The sequence below is a fragment of the Lagopus muta genome, chromosome 20 (assembly GCF_023343835.1).
Source record: "Lagopus muta isolate bLagMut1 chromosome 20, bLagMut1 primary, whole genome shotgun sequence".
Classification (NCBI taxonomy): domain Eukaryota; kingdom Metazoa; phylum Chordata; class Aves; order Galliformes; family Phasianidae; genus Lagopus; species Lagopus muta.
This window is the reverse complement of record NC_064452.1, coordinates 569,814-588,325: the sequence shown is the minus strand read 5'-3', so window position 1 is coordinate 588,325 and position 18,512 is coordinate 569,814. Positions and strand designations below refer to the sequence as shown.

The 18,512-nt window shown below is 44.1% G+C and overlaps 1 protein-coding gene and 1 long non-coding RNA gene across 8 annotated transcripts in view; one reads left to right on the top strand and one right to left on the bottom strand.

The window, feature by feature from the left end:
* Nucleotides 1-14,187, top strand: part of SGSM2 (small G protein signaling modulator 2) — a 43,649-nt gene extending 29,462 nt beyond the window's left edge. For 3 of the 7 annotated variants that reach the window (XM_048966793.1, XM_048966790.1, XM_048966789.1), the window contains 12 exons: nucleotides 1,933-2,083; nucleotides 2,654-2,718; nucleotides 3,162-3,307; nucleotides 3,665-3,793; nucleotides 5,391-5,573; nucleotides 6,680-7,084; nucleotides 7,905-8,029; nucleotides 8,596-8,678; nucleotides 9,152-9,261; nucleotides 10,132-10,228; nucleotides 10,666-10,833; nucleotides 11,424-14,187. In XM_048966793.1, the coding sequence (XP_048822750.1) occupies nucleotides 1,933-2,083; nucleotides 2,654-2,718; nucleotides 3,162-3,307; nucleotides 3,665-3,793; nucleotides 5,391-5,573; nucleotides 6,680-7,084; nucleotides 7,905-8,029; nucleotides 8,596-8,678; nucleotides 9,152-9,261; nucleotides 10,132-10,228; nucleotides 10,666-10,833; nucleotides 11,424-11,512 (1,751 nt within the window). In that variant the 3' untranslated portion in view covers nucleotides 11,513-14,187. Of the gene's footprint in view, nucleotides 1-1,932; nucleotides 2,084-2,653; nucleotides 2,719-3,161; nucleotides 3,308-3,664; nucleotides 3,794-5,375; nucleotides 5,574-6,679; nucleotides 7,085-7,904; nucleotides 8,030-8,595; nucleotides 8,679-9,151; nucleotides 9,262-10,131; nucleotides 10,229-10,665; nucleotides 10,834-11,423 lie in introns of all 7 variants that reach the window. The other 4 variants (XM_048966788.1, XM_048966792.1, XM_048966786.1 and 1 more) reach the window with 2 other exon arrangements.
* LOC125702922 (uncharacterized) lies at nucleotides 11,423-18,308 on the bottom strand. The gene is made up of 3 exons (XR_007380724.1): nucleotides 17,555-18,308; nucleotides 17,313-17,382; nucleotides 11,423-14,268 (listed from the first exon to the last, which is right to left on the bottom strand). It is a non-coding gene; the product is annotated as an uncharacterized LOC125702922 (long non-coding RNA).
* Between the last annotated feature and the right edge of the window lie 204 nt (nucleotides 18,309-18,512).

Sequence of the window (18,512 nt, the reverse complement as noted above, 5' to 3'; positions counted from 1 at the left end):
ATTCTCTTGGTATGTTACCCCATGTGTATCCCAAGAGAGTAACCCTTAGCAGCCAGTAAAGCCCAGCCCAAGTTAACAGAGATTTCTCGGCAGGCATGGGTGGGAAGAAACTCCAAAATACATTGTTCCCCTTGAAGAAAGATGCTGTTTCAGAAAGTTCCTCTGTATCTTAATTGATCACTTCTGGATGTTAGTGATGACAGGAAGGAAGAAGGTCTGACACTGCCACCTCCACTGATAAGAGGCTAATGCTGTGACCTAAAACGTAAGGAGCACAATTTAGTCTTTAGGCAATTTTAAGTCATCCTACTCGAATGGCTGTCAGATAACTGCTTTTTTTTGTTTTTAATCTTAAGGGTATAGCTAGGATTGTGTCTGCTATTTGAGTAGTGACTCTTGCTGAAATAGACTGGAATGACTGTTGTCTGTCCAGCAAGATCCCTTTTAAATAATGACAACGCTGTTGTAGCAGGTTTGCTGGCCATTTGCTTTTACATTTTGCAACATGCGCATTTTTTGCATGTAGCTGAAGTTACAGATAACACAACAGTTAAATAAAAGATGCTGTTCACTCTAATTCTTCATTAATTCTGGTACCTTTCATCTGAATCTTTAGGTTCTGTGGGGTTCTTTTCTTTGTTCTCTAAAATATAAATATATATAAATTAAAACTGGAAAAATCTACTTTTCTTGTCTGTAGAGGGGATGCAAAAAATAAGAACTAAAAATGTTTGCCCAATTGTTTTCATTTGAACCAAATGAGAAGCTGCAATAAATACTGGGTCATTCAGCTCCTTCCTGAAGAATTAAGGTGAAGAGCATTTTTTCATCACACTTTGTTTTGTGAAGTGAAATTACACATGACTGCTTCCGCATGAGCCTGTGCTTTTTCTGTTAACAAATGGTTTTACTCCCACTTCCTCCTCACCTATGCCCATTTTTTAATAGGCACTACTAAAATGCTTTCTGCTACCTTGATGTAAAATGCATGAGATGGTTTGGATTTGCCCCTACTACCACCCAACAAATGTATGTCTTAAAAGCACGGCCCAGGGGACTGGATTTTGCTTACAAATGTTAATTCAGTGGCATACAGTATTATGGCATTTGCCTTAATTTTAATCATGGGTGAGCTGAAAGGCCAGTTATTTATTTATCATAATACAAAAAACCCACAAGTTCAAATGCCAGCTGGAAAAGGTAAAGAGCTGAAGCCAAGCTTTATAAAGGCAACTGGTGGTTTTTTTTCTGTTGCCTTACTGAAGGTGGTTTAGAAAGCTAATAGATTTTGGTGATGACTCGAGAAGCCGCACTGTACCGCTGTGTGTTTTCCTGCAGACTATCCTACTTTTACAACATGTTATTGATACTGGTAGGGCTTGAACTGTCCTGTGCTGCATGCTATAGGATCTGGTTCTAAGTTGGGGGGAAAGAAGCATCTTCTGAAAATAACTGAATCAATCAATTTTTATTTCTTTTTATGCTCAAACTTCCACTCTAGCTGGACTAGCAGTTGCATGGTTGATTTGAGGAATTACAAAATGAAATTGTAAGACCTGAGTTCAATAGGAGATCAGGCTAAACTATCTCTTCTAGCTATAAATAACGTTGGCGTTGCGCAGGGACCAATTTTAGTTGTTAATGCAGCACTTGCTTCTGCTCTCTTGAAATATGGACTGGGATGTGTGCATGGGCATAAAAAGGGCAATGGTGAAGGGACTGGCCTCAAGTGAACATGCACAGCATGCTGCTGGTTTTAGGTTAAAGTGAGAGCAGCATTTCTGAGGTAACTAAGGTGGTGCTCTCTGCTTTTTGGAATCAAGGTTCAAAGCCTGCTAAGAAGTAAAGCATGAAGCCGTCAAGATGCACAGAAGGCAGAAGGATGAGTAAGAGTTGATGGCCTGCTCTTTTGTTTAATTTTTTCTTCCCTAGACACCAGTGAAATGATAGAGATGCAAGGTTTTGGGACAAACTTGCTTTCGTGGCAGCTGGAGCACTGCAGCCAAGGCTCCTCATGCATCTCCTGTTCAACAGGCAGCTCTCCCTACGATATACCCAGCTGTTGCAATTGCATCCACGACAGGTAAGCAAGCTGTGCAGAGAGCTCAACTGGGAAAACTTGTGCCACAGTTAAAAGCAGCAATGTTTTATTGGTTTCTGCAACAGAGATGAAGGATAACAGTTCTACAGTTTTCAAATAATTTCTGACCCAAAAAGATGAAGTTATATAGCAAGAAACTTAGTTTGTTGAAACTAACCTATTAAGTTAGACTCGTATTTTGATTTAAAAAAAAATTGCAATGTGTTTTTGTTGGGTTTTTTTGTTTGCTTTTTGTGTAGTTTTATGTAATTCGACTCTAGAAGCATGATCTTTAACAAGCAATTAGCAACTGTAACAAAGGGCAGCAACTCATCTAGTTTGACAACGACCTTTACAATGCTCTGAAGCAGTTGTAGCTAAAGGCACCAGATTAATCTGTTTGGAGCCAAAATTCTAGTGGGAATCTGCTTCTTAAAGTTTTATTTCTAGTTGTTCCTTAGCTAAATAAATTGCAGCGCAGCGAAAGAATCCCTGTGTGAAGATCACGGGGATCAGCAAGTTCACAATGGTTTGTGTCCCTGTGACCTCATGTGTTCCCATGTGTCTCCACAGGACTCCATTAAAGATGCTGTGTGAAGGCATGAAGAGGCAAATAGTTTCCAGAGCCTTTTATGGATGTAAGCAAAACTTCTTAGATCCAGTCCTTGTGAGACCATATGCTTACCTGGAAAAGATAATGGGTGTTTTAAAAAGGAGTCCAGACACAAACTTATCGTGAGTCAGATCAGCTCAGGACACTACATTGGTTGTGACACAAGTATCATAGCTTGGTAACTCAGTTATTTGTGGGTTTTAATGTAGCAATGGGAGGAGCTGTGCTCAGTGCAGACAGTGTAACTTTACACTGCTGTATAATGCTCTGCTTGGATTTTACTTGTCTGTGTAAGACTGATTTAATCTTTGGCTCCATCGCAATTCTTCAGTTTTATACAGTACAAATGCAAGTTTATTTCAGGTAGGAGCATCAGTGGCAATTTTAAAATGTCACAGCTTGATCCTGAAGAGGCTGCTGATACTATATAGCTCCTTTTATAAAAGTTCACCTCCTCCCCAACCGCAGGGCTTGCCTACTGCCGTCATTTGTCAACTGTGCGAACGCATCTGTCTGCCCTTGTGAACCACACCATTATCCCACCTGACAAGCCATCCAGCGCTGCAGGGGGCCTGACCAAAGAGGTCTGGAGCAAGTACCAGAAGGACAGAAAAGTAAGTCACAGAGTGCCTGTATGATGATTAAACTCGCTCCAATGCGCTGGTGTGGTAAGCATGGCATCCCTTAGAATTGTTTGCAGGAAACATTAAAGGTGCTTCCTGGTCTTCCTAGGCTGACTTCTTATGGAAGGAAGTCGATTTTATCTTTTGCTTCTCTGATGACAGCAAAGTTATCAATGAAATCCAAAGCAACTGATCTCATGATGACTCTAATCTATTAAAATTAAGTTGTTTTCATAAAAGACACAACTTTATTGGACTGGATTTATTAGTCTCTATAGTTGGAATTCACTATATATGAGCATGCCTGAGGAAAATAAAGATGTATTCTTTTTCTCCTAACTGCCGTAGAATTACAAGGAGCTGGAACTGCTAAGAAAAGTTTATTATGGTGGAGTACAGCATGAGATTCGAAAGGAAGTATGGCCATTCTTGTTAGGTCACTATAAATTTGGCATGGCCAAAAAAGAAATGGACCAGGTAAGTACAAATTTCTGGGGATAAGAATTATATTTGCATAACAAGTTTTGTTTTCTAAGTAGCTAAAGTGTTAGCTTTTATTACGGTTTAATATTCCAAAGGCAAAATGCTACCGAGTGACAGGTTAATTTGAAATAACTGCTCTATTTACATGATAGTGTCTGTCTGTGTGAACCTCAGATGGAGCTGTTTGAATAGCTCAGATGGAAGTCAAGCCACAACTCATGAATTCTAGCCCCAGCTTTGTAGAGCACATGCATTCGTACAGCTAGAACATGAGAGATTTAACAAGAAGAGCTAAATACTGAGTCAGTATATAAAAAAGGAATTACAGTGAATTTAGAAAGACATGTTGCAAGGTGTAAACAATTGAACTGCAGAATGCGGGCTCCTACGGGCAGTTATTTTCCCTGAATTTGTTCCATACTGGTGCAACAGTGCTTCAAACCTTATCTGGAATTCTTATGAGCCACTCAACACCAGTAATAAGTAATAGCAGTGACACACCTCAAAGAAGTGGACGCTACTGGATGCTAAATAAAGCATACAATTGAATCTGAGAGCCTATTAAGTGCAAAAGAAGGGAACAGTCATAACATCAGCACATATGGGAATCTTTTCATGTCCTTAACTGAAGTCATCATGGGTGATTGATCACCTTTGCCTTCTGATGGTATTTTTGCAGTCCGTCAGCATCTGGAGGACTCCAAAGCATGGCTGTCGTCCAGCCTTCCACTCACAGTTTTATTTTGTTGATGTATGACTCTGCAGCTACCTCAGGTGACAAGAAGCCTGCAGCTCTTGGCATGAATGCTTTGGTGGCCACTCCAACCAGCAGAGCCTGGAGCCACCTCACAACAGTGTTTTCTCTTCCACTCTTGACAAGTGACAGAGTAGTGAAATTACTACGTGTCCTTTAACAGCTCAAGGGGGGGGGTTGCCCTTGTTTTCAGCAGAAGCCAGCAGTGGCAAAAAACAGTTTTATTGCTACAGGAACCAGAGTGGTTGGCTCTGACCATGTGCAGTGTACTATGCTATGTGAGCAGGGATCTCTACTATTCAGGACTCTGTTCCACCATGTAATTCTGTACAAGCAGATGTCAACAAACCTATGACCTGGAATTCATTGCAAGAGCTGTGTTAGAGGTGGAATAGAGGAGGAAAAAAAAAAAAGAAAAAATGGAAACAGAGATGTTAAGAATAATCCAACTAAAGCCAGCTATTGCTCCATCAGATTGCATTTGACTTGTGAGTAAGGTTTCACAATGGAAGTCAGTGACATCTTTAGCTCTTCCCTGAGTACTGGAGTGCTGTTGATATCAGACACAGGTATTTATATTAATCTTTTCTGGCGTTTTCAGTGGTAGTTTATTCCCTGCAGTAAATATCCAACTGTCTTTCTTTTGCAACAGCTTACTGTTCCCGTGTCATTGTGTTTTCAAGTGATTTGTGCTCTAGCAAGAGGGCCTCAGGACCCTTCAGGCTGTTTGAGATATTACATTTGCTATAGTTCTCCCGTTCTTGCTTCTGTTTGTTTTTAATGCTGTCTTTCCAGGAGGACCAGCATTTCAGTATCTATCAGTCTGTCTGTCCACAGGTGGATGAAGAGATTGCTCTCCGATATCAGAAGGTTATGGCTGAGTGGAAGGCTTGTGAGGTCATCGTAAAGCAGCGAGAGAAGGAATCACATTCTGCCACATTGGCCAAGTTTTCTTCGGGCAGCAGCATTGACAGCCATGTCCAGCGGCTGATTCACAGGGACTCCACCATCAGCAATGATGTAAGTGTGCTTCCCAGAACTTGTATGATGCAGGCTGTGTGTGTGTGTGTGTGGTGGGAGCTAATATGTGCACAGGATAACAGCACACAGATCATCAGTCTGGAGCTGCTTAAATCCTATATGGAGCTTAAAGCAGTAGCCTCTCTGTGATACAGCAAACAGCAGGTTTGTATTTTGGGTAATCTACAGCTGTTCTTGAGCAGAACCTCCCTAAGGGGCTCTAAGGTTCACCTGCTACAGGTCCTTCTCTCAGTAGTGAAATAGCATTCTAGATCTCTTATTTGTGGGTCCTTTTTCAAATTCAGTGCAGGAGCAGAAGACTGCTGCTGTTAAAAGCATATCTTTGATTCTGTCCTGTACATGATTGAGAAGTTGAGTGTAATTTATTTTGGGAGAGGGAATCTTTGTCAATGTAGATTAAGATGCTAAGCAGTGAAAAGGTAGACTTGAGTTTACACCTTGGTGAATAAGCAAGAAAGGAGTTTCTTGAGTATAGTCACATTGTTGAAAAGGAGAGCTTTCCTGTGGTTCCTGTGCCAAAAGCATCTCTGGGCATTTGCTACTTGAACAGACTTGAAATAGTTACCAGACACATACTGAAATAGTAACCTGATAGTTAACTGATTTCACTAAGGCAAGAGAGAATAGGCTCTCTTTAAAGGTGAGGTAAAGTATTTGCATTGTTCAAGTAATCTGAAGGCCAATCTTGACTTCAACACTAGGTAAACTGAACTGAGGTATGTTGGTCCCCTTCAAGGATAACTTAGAATGGCCACAAGCTTTTAGCATTGGTGTTGCAAGTGGTGAAGCTTTACTGCTTTAAGAGGTTTTTCTAATTGAAGATTGTGAAAGGTGAGACATCACTGGAGGAGACAGACACAAAGTCATGAATTGGTATTATTTTTAGACTTATGGTTTCAGTATAAAGAATGAAGAGTTTTGCATGCATGGAAGCTCTATTAATTTTTGATCTTGTTCACTAGAGTAATTGAGTTATTTCACCCTTGTGGTTGGAGATTTGTTTGCTACATTCATGTTTACTGCTTCTCTCTTCTCCTCTGCTTTACCTGAATGTTTTTTTTTCCCCTTTCCTCATCCACCTTAAGGTCTTTATATCTGTAGATGAAACAGATTCAGCAGAACGAGACTCAAAATGTCAAGATGACCCAATTTTCACTGTGGTATCTGCCGACACACCGGCAGCAGTAGCTGCTGTAGAGCAGCAGTCTGTAGAGTTCGACTCCCCTGACTCTGGGTTGCCATCCTCACGGAACTACTCTGTGGCCTCAGGCATCCTGTCCAGTATTGATGATGGGCAGAGCGTCTCCTTTGAAGATGGGGCTGAAGAAGAAACCAGTGCTGACATGGAAAGGGCTGATCCAGACACAGCACCTGTGCAGAAAGCCAAGTCAGCTGTGCTGCAGCCTCAGGCCTCAGTAGCAGAAGAGCAGGTGTGCTCCCAGGTGGACTATTTAATGGACGTTGCTTCTGTCTGTGCTGCATCTTACACAGTAAGTCACAACTTACATACCATCACCTCTCTTTTAATGGCAAGCACTTATATGAGATTTCAGATAGGATTTAACAGTGACAGTCTCAAAGTAGAACTGCGTGTGGTGGGAGGGTAATGGAGGATCTTTGCATTCTGATATTTTTGTCTAGATTTTGAGATGAACAGCTAAAAAACTTGTCTTTGAGTGGAATAGCAAGGAAAGAATGTGGTGCAGATCTAGTAGCTAAAAATTTTGATGGAGGATAGGACACCAATTATGAGATTTCAGTGTCACCTGTGATTGAACTCAAAGGGAAATCCCCATTTAATCAACTAAACAACCTACATCTAAAGGCTCCACCATCTCCACTGGCATCACTGTCGACAGATTAGTAATTGAGGTTCTGTTTCTGTTTTGTTCTTGGAGCTGTTGAACTAGACATAACCCTTTGTAAAGAGCACAGGCTTGAGCCACTTACCAGTGAACTTATGTTCAGATTTTTAGTTTTTGATGGTAATTGAGTAGTTCTGTGCTTTCCAAAATCCTAAGTATAATTTTACTTTTTCTGTTTTGTGGATTCTTAAGAGTGAATCTGTGCCTGGGACTGTTCAAAGCTCAGTTACAGCCACTGCTGATGGATATCCTCCTCCTTAGTGCCACTGAGGCAGTGATCAGTTGGAGTCAACCCTGAGCTGTGGAGAGGAGAAAAAGACATGAACTCTTCTACAGCTCCATGCTCCCTGCTTATCATCACTATCTAGATGAAATCTGTCTAAAAGTGATACAACATCCTGCATCTGACTGAACAGCACATCTAACTTGAACTTTTCTCTTATAGATAGAATTACTGGACACTGTTGCCTTAAATTTGCACAGAATTGATAAGGATGTCCAGAGGTGTGACCGGAATTACTGGTATTTTACTGCTGATAATCTGGAAAAACTCCGCAATGTTATGTGCAGGTAGGACAGCTTGTAAAGTGCATTACTTTTCACATCTGTCATAAGCCATAAAATATATTAGCCTGTAAAAAAATCTTATTTACTAATTTAAAAGAGTGTGAAAGAAGAAGGAATGGTAAGTTAGAAAGTGTAGATACAACAGATGGCTCAGGTTGGGAATGCAGACTTGAGAAGTCTTGTTTCTGTCTCATGAGACAGACCCCAGAGCCCATCGGCCACTTTGGACTGTTCCCTTAATGTACCACTGGCTTTGGTTTCCTACTCATGCAGGTAATATATCCGTACTGTAATGGGGTCCTGTGAAGATGAACAGATGCAGTGTTGAGGGATATCTACTGGAGTAGACAGGAAGGAGGTCTTCAGATCAGACAGAAGTACTGCTGTTTTGTACTAATGAGTTGGAAAAACAGAATTGTCAGAAAATTTCTAAACCTTAACATTATTTTTATGGAACATCACGCTTCCCAGAGGAGTTGGGTCTTACATGCAAGACAAAGCCTTGAGGTGTAGGCAAAGCAAGAAAATTTTTTTAATCCTGTTATCTCTTGTGTTTCTTCTTTCTACAGTTATGTTTGGGAGCACCTAGAAGTTGGTTATGTCCAAGGCATGTGTGACCTCCTGGCTCCTTTGATGGTTATACTCGACAATGGTAGGAAGGGTTTTCTTTTGGAACATAGTATTTTTTGGGAGACCTCTTTATAACTGCTGTTTTCGCAACATGTTTTAAGTAATGCTAGCTCATTAGGAAGAACCAAGCTCTTAGCTGCGTTTTCTCTAGGTGAGGTTGTTGCTGAAATGACAGTCCTGAGTATATCAGGGATTACCTGCTTAATGACCAACTTCCAGATTAAATTTTACTAGACTTTCAAATCAGCTGTGTTCCTGCAGCTGCTGAAGAAGGAAGCTTAACCTCAAGCTGTGTTGTTTAGAAGCATGGCTAAGAAAAGTGGTCTAGATTTTACTGTCTTCCATTTCATCTAAATACTGATGATGGGGGTAGGGGACAGAAAAGCCTTTTTTTTTTTTTTTTTTGGCCCTGCTGTACATTAGTTTGGATCAAGGAAGTTAGAAGACTTGCAACAATTAAGTGTTCTGCATTGTATGTATGTACTGTATCTGCAGACCAACTGGCTTACAGCTGCTTCAGCCACCTGATGAAAAGGATGAGCCAGAACTTCCCCAACGGAGGTGCTATGGACACACACTTTGCCAACATGCGGTCTCTAATCCAGGTGACTCTTTCTGAATCCTATTTAAATGAAGTTGAGGTTGTTTCAGAGGCTGAGGGCTGCCATGATGCCATAGTGAAAGACAGGACCTCCGCTGACGGATTCCTGGCCATCTGGTACTTCGGAGCTGGGGAAGATACTTATGCACCCCAAGCTGATTTCCTGCTTCTCAGGGGGCAGCAGTTGCTGTCACAATAAAGAGTATGTGTTACAGCAGGTCAGTTCAGGTTAACCTGACAGAGCTCCTCAGACTTCTGCCTCCATTACAGCAGCTGCACCATGGAAGGACTCACATTTGTGGCTCAGTCCAGCTGTAACTGAAGTCAGGGAGTCGCATTAATATCCATTCCTACATTGCTTTTGGGAAGAGAAAACACTGATATTTGTGGGAAAAAAAGAAATTACAGAGTTATAGACTGTAGCTTTATTTGTGCTTACACAGTATGCTTACTGAATGGTGTTTGGTTGCGAGAATTATCTGGATAAGCCATTATTCAGTTTCATAGGTGGTAAATTAAAAAAAAAAAAATCACATTTATAATGAAAGCAGAGATTCATTTAATGAAGAAGGGAGTCAGGGTGGAAAACACAAGCAGCAAATGCAGCTGCAGCATTTCTGTTGAGAAGCAAAAGCAAGACAAGAGGATGGCACCCTCATTATCTGGCTGTACTACACATTTCAGACATCTATCAGACATCTGGCAAGTTTGGTGCAGCTACACCACTGGCATTTTATAAATGCATAATAAAGGCAGCTGCTCAGAATAACTATAGGATCAGCTGATAAAGAGCAGCACAAGACTTCAGCCTCCAACACCTCTGATCCTGGCTACTTTCAGACAAGATACCGACATCTGATGTTTTACGTTTTAGATTCTAGACTCGGAGCTTTTTGAACTGATGCATCAGAATGGGGATTACACTCACTTTTACTTCTGCTATCGCTGGTTCCTGCTGGACTTTAAAAGAGGTAATAATGTTTTATGCCTGCGGAGTTATGCAAAACTGAGTGTACCTATGTCTGGCTGTAGCAGAATGTTTTTATGAGGGACAGCTCAGTAGCTGTTGGACTCTGCTGAGCGATGTACTTTCTATACTAGGAGGACCTCTGCTATGCACTCAGACTCAGAGCCTGTCATGTAGCCCTAACTGCAGCACATGGGCCCACCTGGGCATCTTTTGGGGTTAAGTCACACCACTACACCTACGCTCTTTCTTAATTTTCAGTTGCCATACCTGCACTAATAAATGACAGAAGTTGGCTGGAGGAGAAAGGGAGAGGGAAAAGGAGGCATTATCACATGCAATTATTTTCTGCATAAGGCCTGAAAGACATCATAGAGAGGGGTGGGGAGAAATGGTCAATTTGAATAATCAGATGCTCTTGTAATGTTTATTCCCATTCAGAATTGTTGTACGAGGATGTATTTACAGTGTGGGAAGTAATTTGGGCTGCAAAGCACATCTCTTCAGAACATTTTGTCCTTTTCATTGCCTTAGCACTTGTGGAAGTTTACCGAGAGATTATCCGTGATAACAACATGGACTTCACCGATATCATCAAGTTTTTTAATGGTAAGAGACATATTTTAGGAAAGACGTTGCGATAAACAGCAAGTGGCCGCAGTCTGCTGCTCTCCCTTATTCTGACAAATCATCTGCAGTTCAGTGTGAAACAGTGCTATTGTGAAAGCCCCTGTTCATTTTAAGTTGAGAATCTCTTACTGCTTCAGTCACATTGTTTTCCTTGTGCATGAAGAGCTCAGATTTTCATGTACTTGCTGAAGATCCAACCTGCCCCACAAACAGCAGTGCCTGTTTTCCTAAAAGGTTCTGCACCTTTATGTTTTTAGAGCCCAAGAGGGCTGTGCCCAGGCACAGGTGGGTACCAACCTCCCATTCCTGTTCTGTGGTCATAAGGGACTGTGATTTTTTTGCAGCAAGAGAACTGACACCTGAAGGATTAGCTTTTGGTGCCAGGACCTGTGGCTCTAAGGGATTCCTTTACTTATTCCTCTTTAATTCTAAAAACCTAAATCACTGCCAATACTTCTGTTCTGGTACTCATGTAACATTAATTAATCAATGCTAACATGACAGCAATATCAATACTAGAGAAATGTTCCTGCCATGGACAGTTAAAAATGGTTGTCTGTGTCTTTTAGAAATGGCAGAACATCACAATGCCCAGGAAATACTGAGGATAGCAAGAGACCTTGTCTACAAAGTGCAGACATTGATTGAAAATAAGTGATCATTGTGGGCCTTGCTGTGAGCTACTGGATGGAGCATTTCTTGCACTGTAACTTCAAAATGGTGTTTTAATTGCATCTTCCATGTAATGTAATAAATAACCAGATTTGTAATACTTTTAAAAATGAACTTTTCCTTCACCAGAGGGAGTTTGTGTTTAATAGTCCTTGTTACACTCAACTTTGTATTTCAGAACAGAATCTTTTTGCATTCTCTTATTTCTCTCTCTCTAGAAGACTGTCTCCTTACATAACTGAGATACTAAAAAGGGGGTATTTGACATATTAGAACATTTATATTTTGACTTACTGCACCTTTTGTGCTCTGCCAGAATTTTTTGAAGAGGTAAGGCCTGATCTGCTAGAAGTGGGGCAAGCACTGATCTGGGTCCATGGAAGAGCACATTTGTGGGCTCAGTTCACAGACTCTCTCTTGAACATGAAAGAGAAATGCATATGTAGATCCTGTTGCTAAAACATTCATACTTACATTCAGAATACTTAGCAAGTAAAATAAGATTAACAACTGGGAGAATAGCCTTACAGTAAGTAACAGGGTTAAAGATGAGCAGTGAAGACCTGGCAGTGCTGGCTAGAAACATTGGTTAGCCTTTGCTGCCTCGCTCATGCTGGTGAGTGTTCATGGCCTACATATGCCACAAACTTGCCCTTATTTTACTTTGCAAACTTACTTGGCAAGTACTCCCAGATGACAAATCTGCCTAATATAGCTCAGGTTAACACAGCTTAAGCACATAGAAACAGTTTCCTTGCTCATGTTAGCAAATCCCACGCTCTTTGCGTCTGTGCAGAGTCCCATAAAGTTCAGGTCCTACTTACAGAGCAGACACTGCACAGCCTCGCCTCCTCCTGTTCATTTACTGCAGACTACTGACCTCCTCCTCCCCCCTGCTCTGGGAGGACTTCCCTTGGGATCCTGCAAACACAAACCAGGCATTTGTTAACTCATGCAAGTCTTGGTACTTGCCAGATTAAGCAGTAGAAATTGTTGCACAGGATCCATTTTACTGTCATGCTGTGCTGGTTTGTAGAGCTGCCCCTGCACACACTGTGGCAGTTCTGTGCCTCTTCTGTTTGTGCTTGGCTGCATGCTTCCAGTAGCAGTGTGTATTTTAACCCATCTTCTATAGAGAGCAAAAGTGACTTGGCTGGGGCTCAGCTGTGGAGCTGTCTGTTGCTGTCCTAGCACTTCATCACACTATATAAAATTTATCACCTGTACTCTTACTGCTTTCCCAGCATGTGTTGTATTTAGGTGTATCTCTGTGTCAGCCAGAGAGAGGAAGGGAGCAGCTTTTTACTAATGGGATTAGCTGTAGATTTCATGGATTGGTGTGACCTGTGCTCCCAGAAAACTCAGTGTCTCCATTTTAAGTATTCCTGCCTTTGCTACTGAATCTCAGTGATAAAGTTTGAATTTTTTCCCTTTTTAAAACATCATTCAGAGCAGGCTGGGTTACACAGCTTTGTTTCCATTGAGCCTCCCAGGCTGTCATCAAAAGCAGCTGTCAACTCAGATGAGCTTCTAAAATCAGATTTTAGTAAAACAGGCGTAGGGAATCAAATTACTCTGTCCAAAGACTTCAGCCCTGTGACTCCCCTCCTATTACCACACAAGTAGTGAGCAGTTCCTCCTGCTTTTGCAATAGATGTGTAATGCCTTTAGGTCCTACTGAGCTGAACGTTGCTCGCACAAGCAAGAGGAAGATTTGATTCTACAAGTGTCATCTGTGCTTAGTTCTCTTTTTATGACTGAAGTAAAATAAAAATAACAAATACTATTCCAAAAGGAGGCATTAAAAAAAACAGGCAGCATGCTTTTTAACTAATAATCGAGCGCTTAAAGTGGTCTCTGAACATTCGATGGGAGGGTAAAGTAAAACACCAGTTTGTCTCTGCCCTCATTTCCACACTGCCAGGTGTCACTCAGGTGCTGCCCCAAAGCCAGACTGTGACACCAGCAGTGCAGGCAGCACCGTGTGGGTCCCCCCTCACTGCAGCAGAACCAACCTGCAGCTCTGCACACTCAGTCACAGCACAGAAGTGAGAACAGATGAGCCTACAGAACTCTGAAAAAAGGTGCAGAGGAGGAGAGTTAGAAGGAAACCCCCTCCCTGTGCATAACGTGCTAAAGTAATAACAGTGGGAATGGGAGGAGGAGGAAAGCTGTGATTGATAAGCTGTACTCCTCACCCACCACACGTCCAGCAGTTAGAGTGCACTCAGGATGAGAAGCCAAGAAGTTGTACTGCAGGCATGCTCACAGTCTGACCTCACCATTACAGCTGCACGTCACGCTTCTCACAGGGCAGAGCATGGCTGCTGAAAGGTCTGAAAACGCTTCAGTTTGTGCCTGCCTGTTGTCTGAAGAGTGTCTGAAGTACTAAAAAAAAATGAGCAAAAAAGCCCTCCAATATACAGAGCCTGAGGAAATGATGTAAGAAATAAAACTGCACTATTTTTCTTTGTTGGGAATGTACTATACAAATCTATTTAAAAAATATCTGCAAAATTTGTTGTATTTGTTACAATGTTCTGTCTAGTTGTATTTTATGAATATTGTGTATTAACTTATTTTTGTCAAGAGCAGACTATTCTCTTTATTGCTCAATTATATTTAAATGTAACATATAAATAAATACTTACTGTCGAGGCATTCTGTGGAGATCTTTGGAAACAATTTCTCAGCCCAAAGGGACCTTCAGAGACAGAACAGGGAGCCTTGGGGACAGGCTGTCTGTAAGGAGAGCGGGATGCACAATTAACATTTCTGTGATGAGCACACAAAGGCTTTGCACTAAGCAGCATTTCTGAAGGTCGCTGCCGAGCAGCTGCTTACGGCCCTTACGTGACTTCCAGCACAGATGTAAGTCACACACGGAGCCCAGCAGGCACTGAGCTGCAGCCAGCGCAGCCTTGGAGGAGTGTGAACAGAGTAGGCCTGTGACAAGTGCTAAAAAATAACAGTCTCAGGCCTGATCGTGCTGCAGCTAACGTTAAAAACATCTATCCTGGAAGCCCAGCAGTGCTGTTAGATCCTCCTCCATCACTCCCTGTTTGTCCTCCAAAGCCCCCAGAAGACTCCTCCTGCAGTTCCTGTGCCTCTCCCCAAGCTCACTGCCTTGCTGCTCATCTGCTGCCATCAGGTTTGGCAGAGATCGTGCTTCCACATTTTCAGGCAACCTTCGTTTGTGTTTCTGCTGGGAGCTCTGCCCAGAGGTGGCTCCCACAGAGCAAAGGAGAGCTTTCCCAACCCACTGCCTGGGAAGCCAGAAGCACCAACAGCCTCTGGCTGCAGCCCAGACAGTCCCTCAGCCATCACTGCTGGCTGTTAGAGCTGTTAACCACGTATTCACCCTCACACAAGAACATAAGCCCTCTGAAACGGATCTGGGGACACGTTGGCTTAAACGATCTTCCATTGCTTGTGTCCTTCACCTTCAGCTTGTCACTTTGCTTTCTTTTCTACAGGGCCTTCTTAGTACCAGCGTCCCCCTCACGCACCCCAAGCACTCTTCTGCAAGCTCTCAGAAGCTTTTGAGCTAGATATTCCAACTTAGAAAGCTGTCCACCAAAGCTGCAGAGTCCCTGCAGCAACCGGAATTCATTTCAGCAAAACGCAGCATCCCAGACAAGTTTCATCGCACTGAAACTCTCACTGCTACCCACTGCTAGCAGAAAGAAAAGAAAAAAAACACAACAAAAAAAGCCCACAGATCGCCCCTGCTTCCTGTTCTCTTTTCTGTAACCCAGACTCAGCCTGAGCAGCCTGCTTGGTTAAGTTTCACTGTCTCCAGTCTACCACTCATTTTGCCAAACACAGCAACCTGGGCCCTTAAAGTTCACTGCCACATCTCACTGCAGCCTGTTAAGTCAGCCCCAGGTCTGCCTTCCACCTTCAGAAGCTCTACCCATCTTCTAGATGCTGTACAGTTTCACAAGCAAAATTAAAAAAAGTAGCAAAAAAACCAAAAGCAATAAAACAGCAAAACTTCCTCCAGCTCCCAAAGGCCCTCTGACATCGCTGCCTTCAGCAGGAACACCTCCCCAGCACCAGCTCTCAGCACCACAGCCACCTTTGGATGAGCTGCTTGCCACAGCCGGGCCCACAGATCCATTTCCTTCCGATGGTCTCCCAGAGGATCTCCCTGCCCCTCCCAAACAGCTCCAAAGATGACTCTGAGGAGGCTGAGACTGGGGGTGTTCAGAGGCTTTGTGACTATTTCTGCTCCACAAACCCTCCCAGCGCCCAGGCACAGTCCTGACACCACTTGGAGCAGCAGCCCAGCACGTACCCATGCAATTCAGAGGAAACAAGCACGCAAGAGATAATGCTCTGTGCCTCAGGCCTCAGCCAAGCACTGCTGCCATTAACAGCTCCCCTCCACAGCTTTTAAAAATTCCTAGGAGGGAGAGAACAAGCAATGAAATAAACAATGATGGAAGAGCTCTGCCTCACCTGGCACACCAGGTATGCATCACAGCAGTGCAAACATGGCACTGTGACATGGAAGAAAGCAAGCCCAGGCAGTTCCCAGCACACCTCAGCAATGACGCTTTTGATATAACGGAGTTTTGCATTATTTTTAAGCCTTAAGTTTTTCATTTGATTCTGATGTATGCTTGGACATAACAGTTGCTACCCCTCTGTGAGGTTTTATGAACTTACAAGCCCTGCACTGTGCTTCCCCCCCCCCCCCCTCAAGTCCCACCTCCCTGCAATCCCAGAACACCATGACATGATGGAAAGTACAGCAATAACAGCATGGTTGCAAAGCGCTTGGCTGCAGCAAATGAGAATAAGTCCAAATGCAGCAGCTATGGACACAGAAACACAGCAAAAGAGCTGCTTACCTTTGGAAGGTCTCAGGTAGGCAAGGATCTCTAGTGAGATATCCTCACCTCCACTGCCAACCTCTAAATGAAGTCTGAGAAGGGGTGGATACTGGCTCCAGCCCTCCTGGTCATTCAGTACATTGCACGCAGCTGAGATCCCCTGGGCTAGCCTTGCCTTCCCACCAGGTGCTCCATCGCTGCTTCATGCTGTGACAGCATTTTCATGATGCCCCCACACAACAGCCACACTGAAACATTCTTACTCCACCTTATCCTGAACCCCCCTCCCTCCTGTCATTCATTGACCCAAGCTCATTAAACATCAGGTGGTACAACCTCTGAAGGTGGGGAGGGGGTGGACGTGAAGAAGCCAAAATAGTTTTTGAGGAATGCAGGTAGAATAAGATCTCCTTATAAAGTGCTGCTAATCAAGTGTCATAGTAATTGCAGCTGCTGGCTTCTGCGAGCCCAGCCAAGCCTGCTGTCCACACAGGTGCAGTTGAGGCAGCATCAGGTGGCACAGCTGAACAATCACCAGCACAACTTTGAATCCTGCTGCATTTGGTTTTTCATCCCAAAAAGCCACTGTTTCCCTTTTCAGAATGTTTTAGTTGGACCTACTGTAAGATCTGACCAGAGAACCAATTCTAAGCACTGAGATGAAAAGTATTCTGCACATAAAGCATGTAGACAAGAGAGGGGACAGGTCATTTCATACCCATAGGAGCAAATTACTGGGATACCCTGACTATCTAATAGCACCTAATTAACCAAACTCAGTGTTGGCACCTCCTGAAGCTAGCAGGCTAAAAAACAGCACAGTGATGTCTGAGCAAAAGGCCCTTATGAGCAGTTCAGAAATCAACTTGGGTGTAATTAAGAGCATTTGAGAGAATGGTACCCCACGTGCACACAGCTGGAGCAGTGTGGTGTGACCTGGCTTACCTGGCTCTCAGTCTGCGCTCAAAGGACCCAGGAGGCTTTTCTCAAAACCTGAGACATCCAACTTGCTGATCTGCAGGAGAGAGCATTCAAATCTCAGCTAGGTGAAGCAGGTTTAGCCAAGCTGCATTTCCAGTTCCTCATCTCACAGGCATGGATGCTGCAGAGCCCCTCTCCCAGAGCACCCGCAGGAGCACCCCCAGCCCAGCGCTGGATGGCGCCGTCCCCAGGAGCCAAAGCCTCACCTGGCACACGTGGTCACAGCGCCGATGGCATCATCGGCCAGCCTTCCCCCTTCGACAGGCATTACATTTCTTCTTCCACATTTCTACATCTTCTTTAAAGGATGCCAGTAAATTAATGCTGCTTTGCTGATCAGTGTTCGAGTAATATCGATTTTCCAAGTTTTGATACACTCTGGGGCCGGAAAGGAGCGGTCGCTCCCAGCTGAGAGCAGCACAGCACGGCCGGCCCGGAGCAGCAGGAGCAGCGCTGTGCTCAGCCTGGAGGCGGCTCTGCAGCTCATGAGCAACGGCACAACGTTTAGGAGAAGACTGAGAGAAAAGTCTGCGTAATTAGAAAGTGACAAAGGAAGCGAAATATTTGCATGCAAAGCGCGAGGATGGAAGGCAGAATCCCGCATTTCGTTTCTCCCCGCGGCCGCCGTTACGGGAGCGGCCGCCTTTTGCAAGCGGCCCCGCCTGCTCGGATCCCGGCGGCAGCGCTCCGCCGCAGCCGCGCACAGAAACGATCCGTGTTTGCTTTGCAGCTCGCACGGCACGCGCGGCTCCCGCAGCGCGGCTCTGTCGGAACGGCGCGATGCTTCCCGCACGGCTCGCGGTGCCGCTCCGCTTCGCTGCCCTTCACCTCGCGGCACCGCCGGCTGCTCCCCGCCCGGGGCTCCGCGGGAGCTCCCACCGCAGGGCAGCTCGGCCCGCAGCGCCGAACGCAGACGCGAAAACACCTGCGGCTGCCCGGGCCTTCTGCTGGCACGGCCGCGCTGAGCGCAGCTGCACGCACGGGGCGGGCCCGGTGCCGGGTGCCCGGTGCTCTGAGCTCTGTGCCCGGTGCCGCCCGGGAGCACAACGCGGCCATCCGGGGATGGAGCTGCTCGGGAGAAGCCCCGTTCTCTTTTTTAATGTGGCACGGTTACCAGTAACTAAGATTATTCAACAACAGAAGAGATTTCTTGTAAACTTTGTA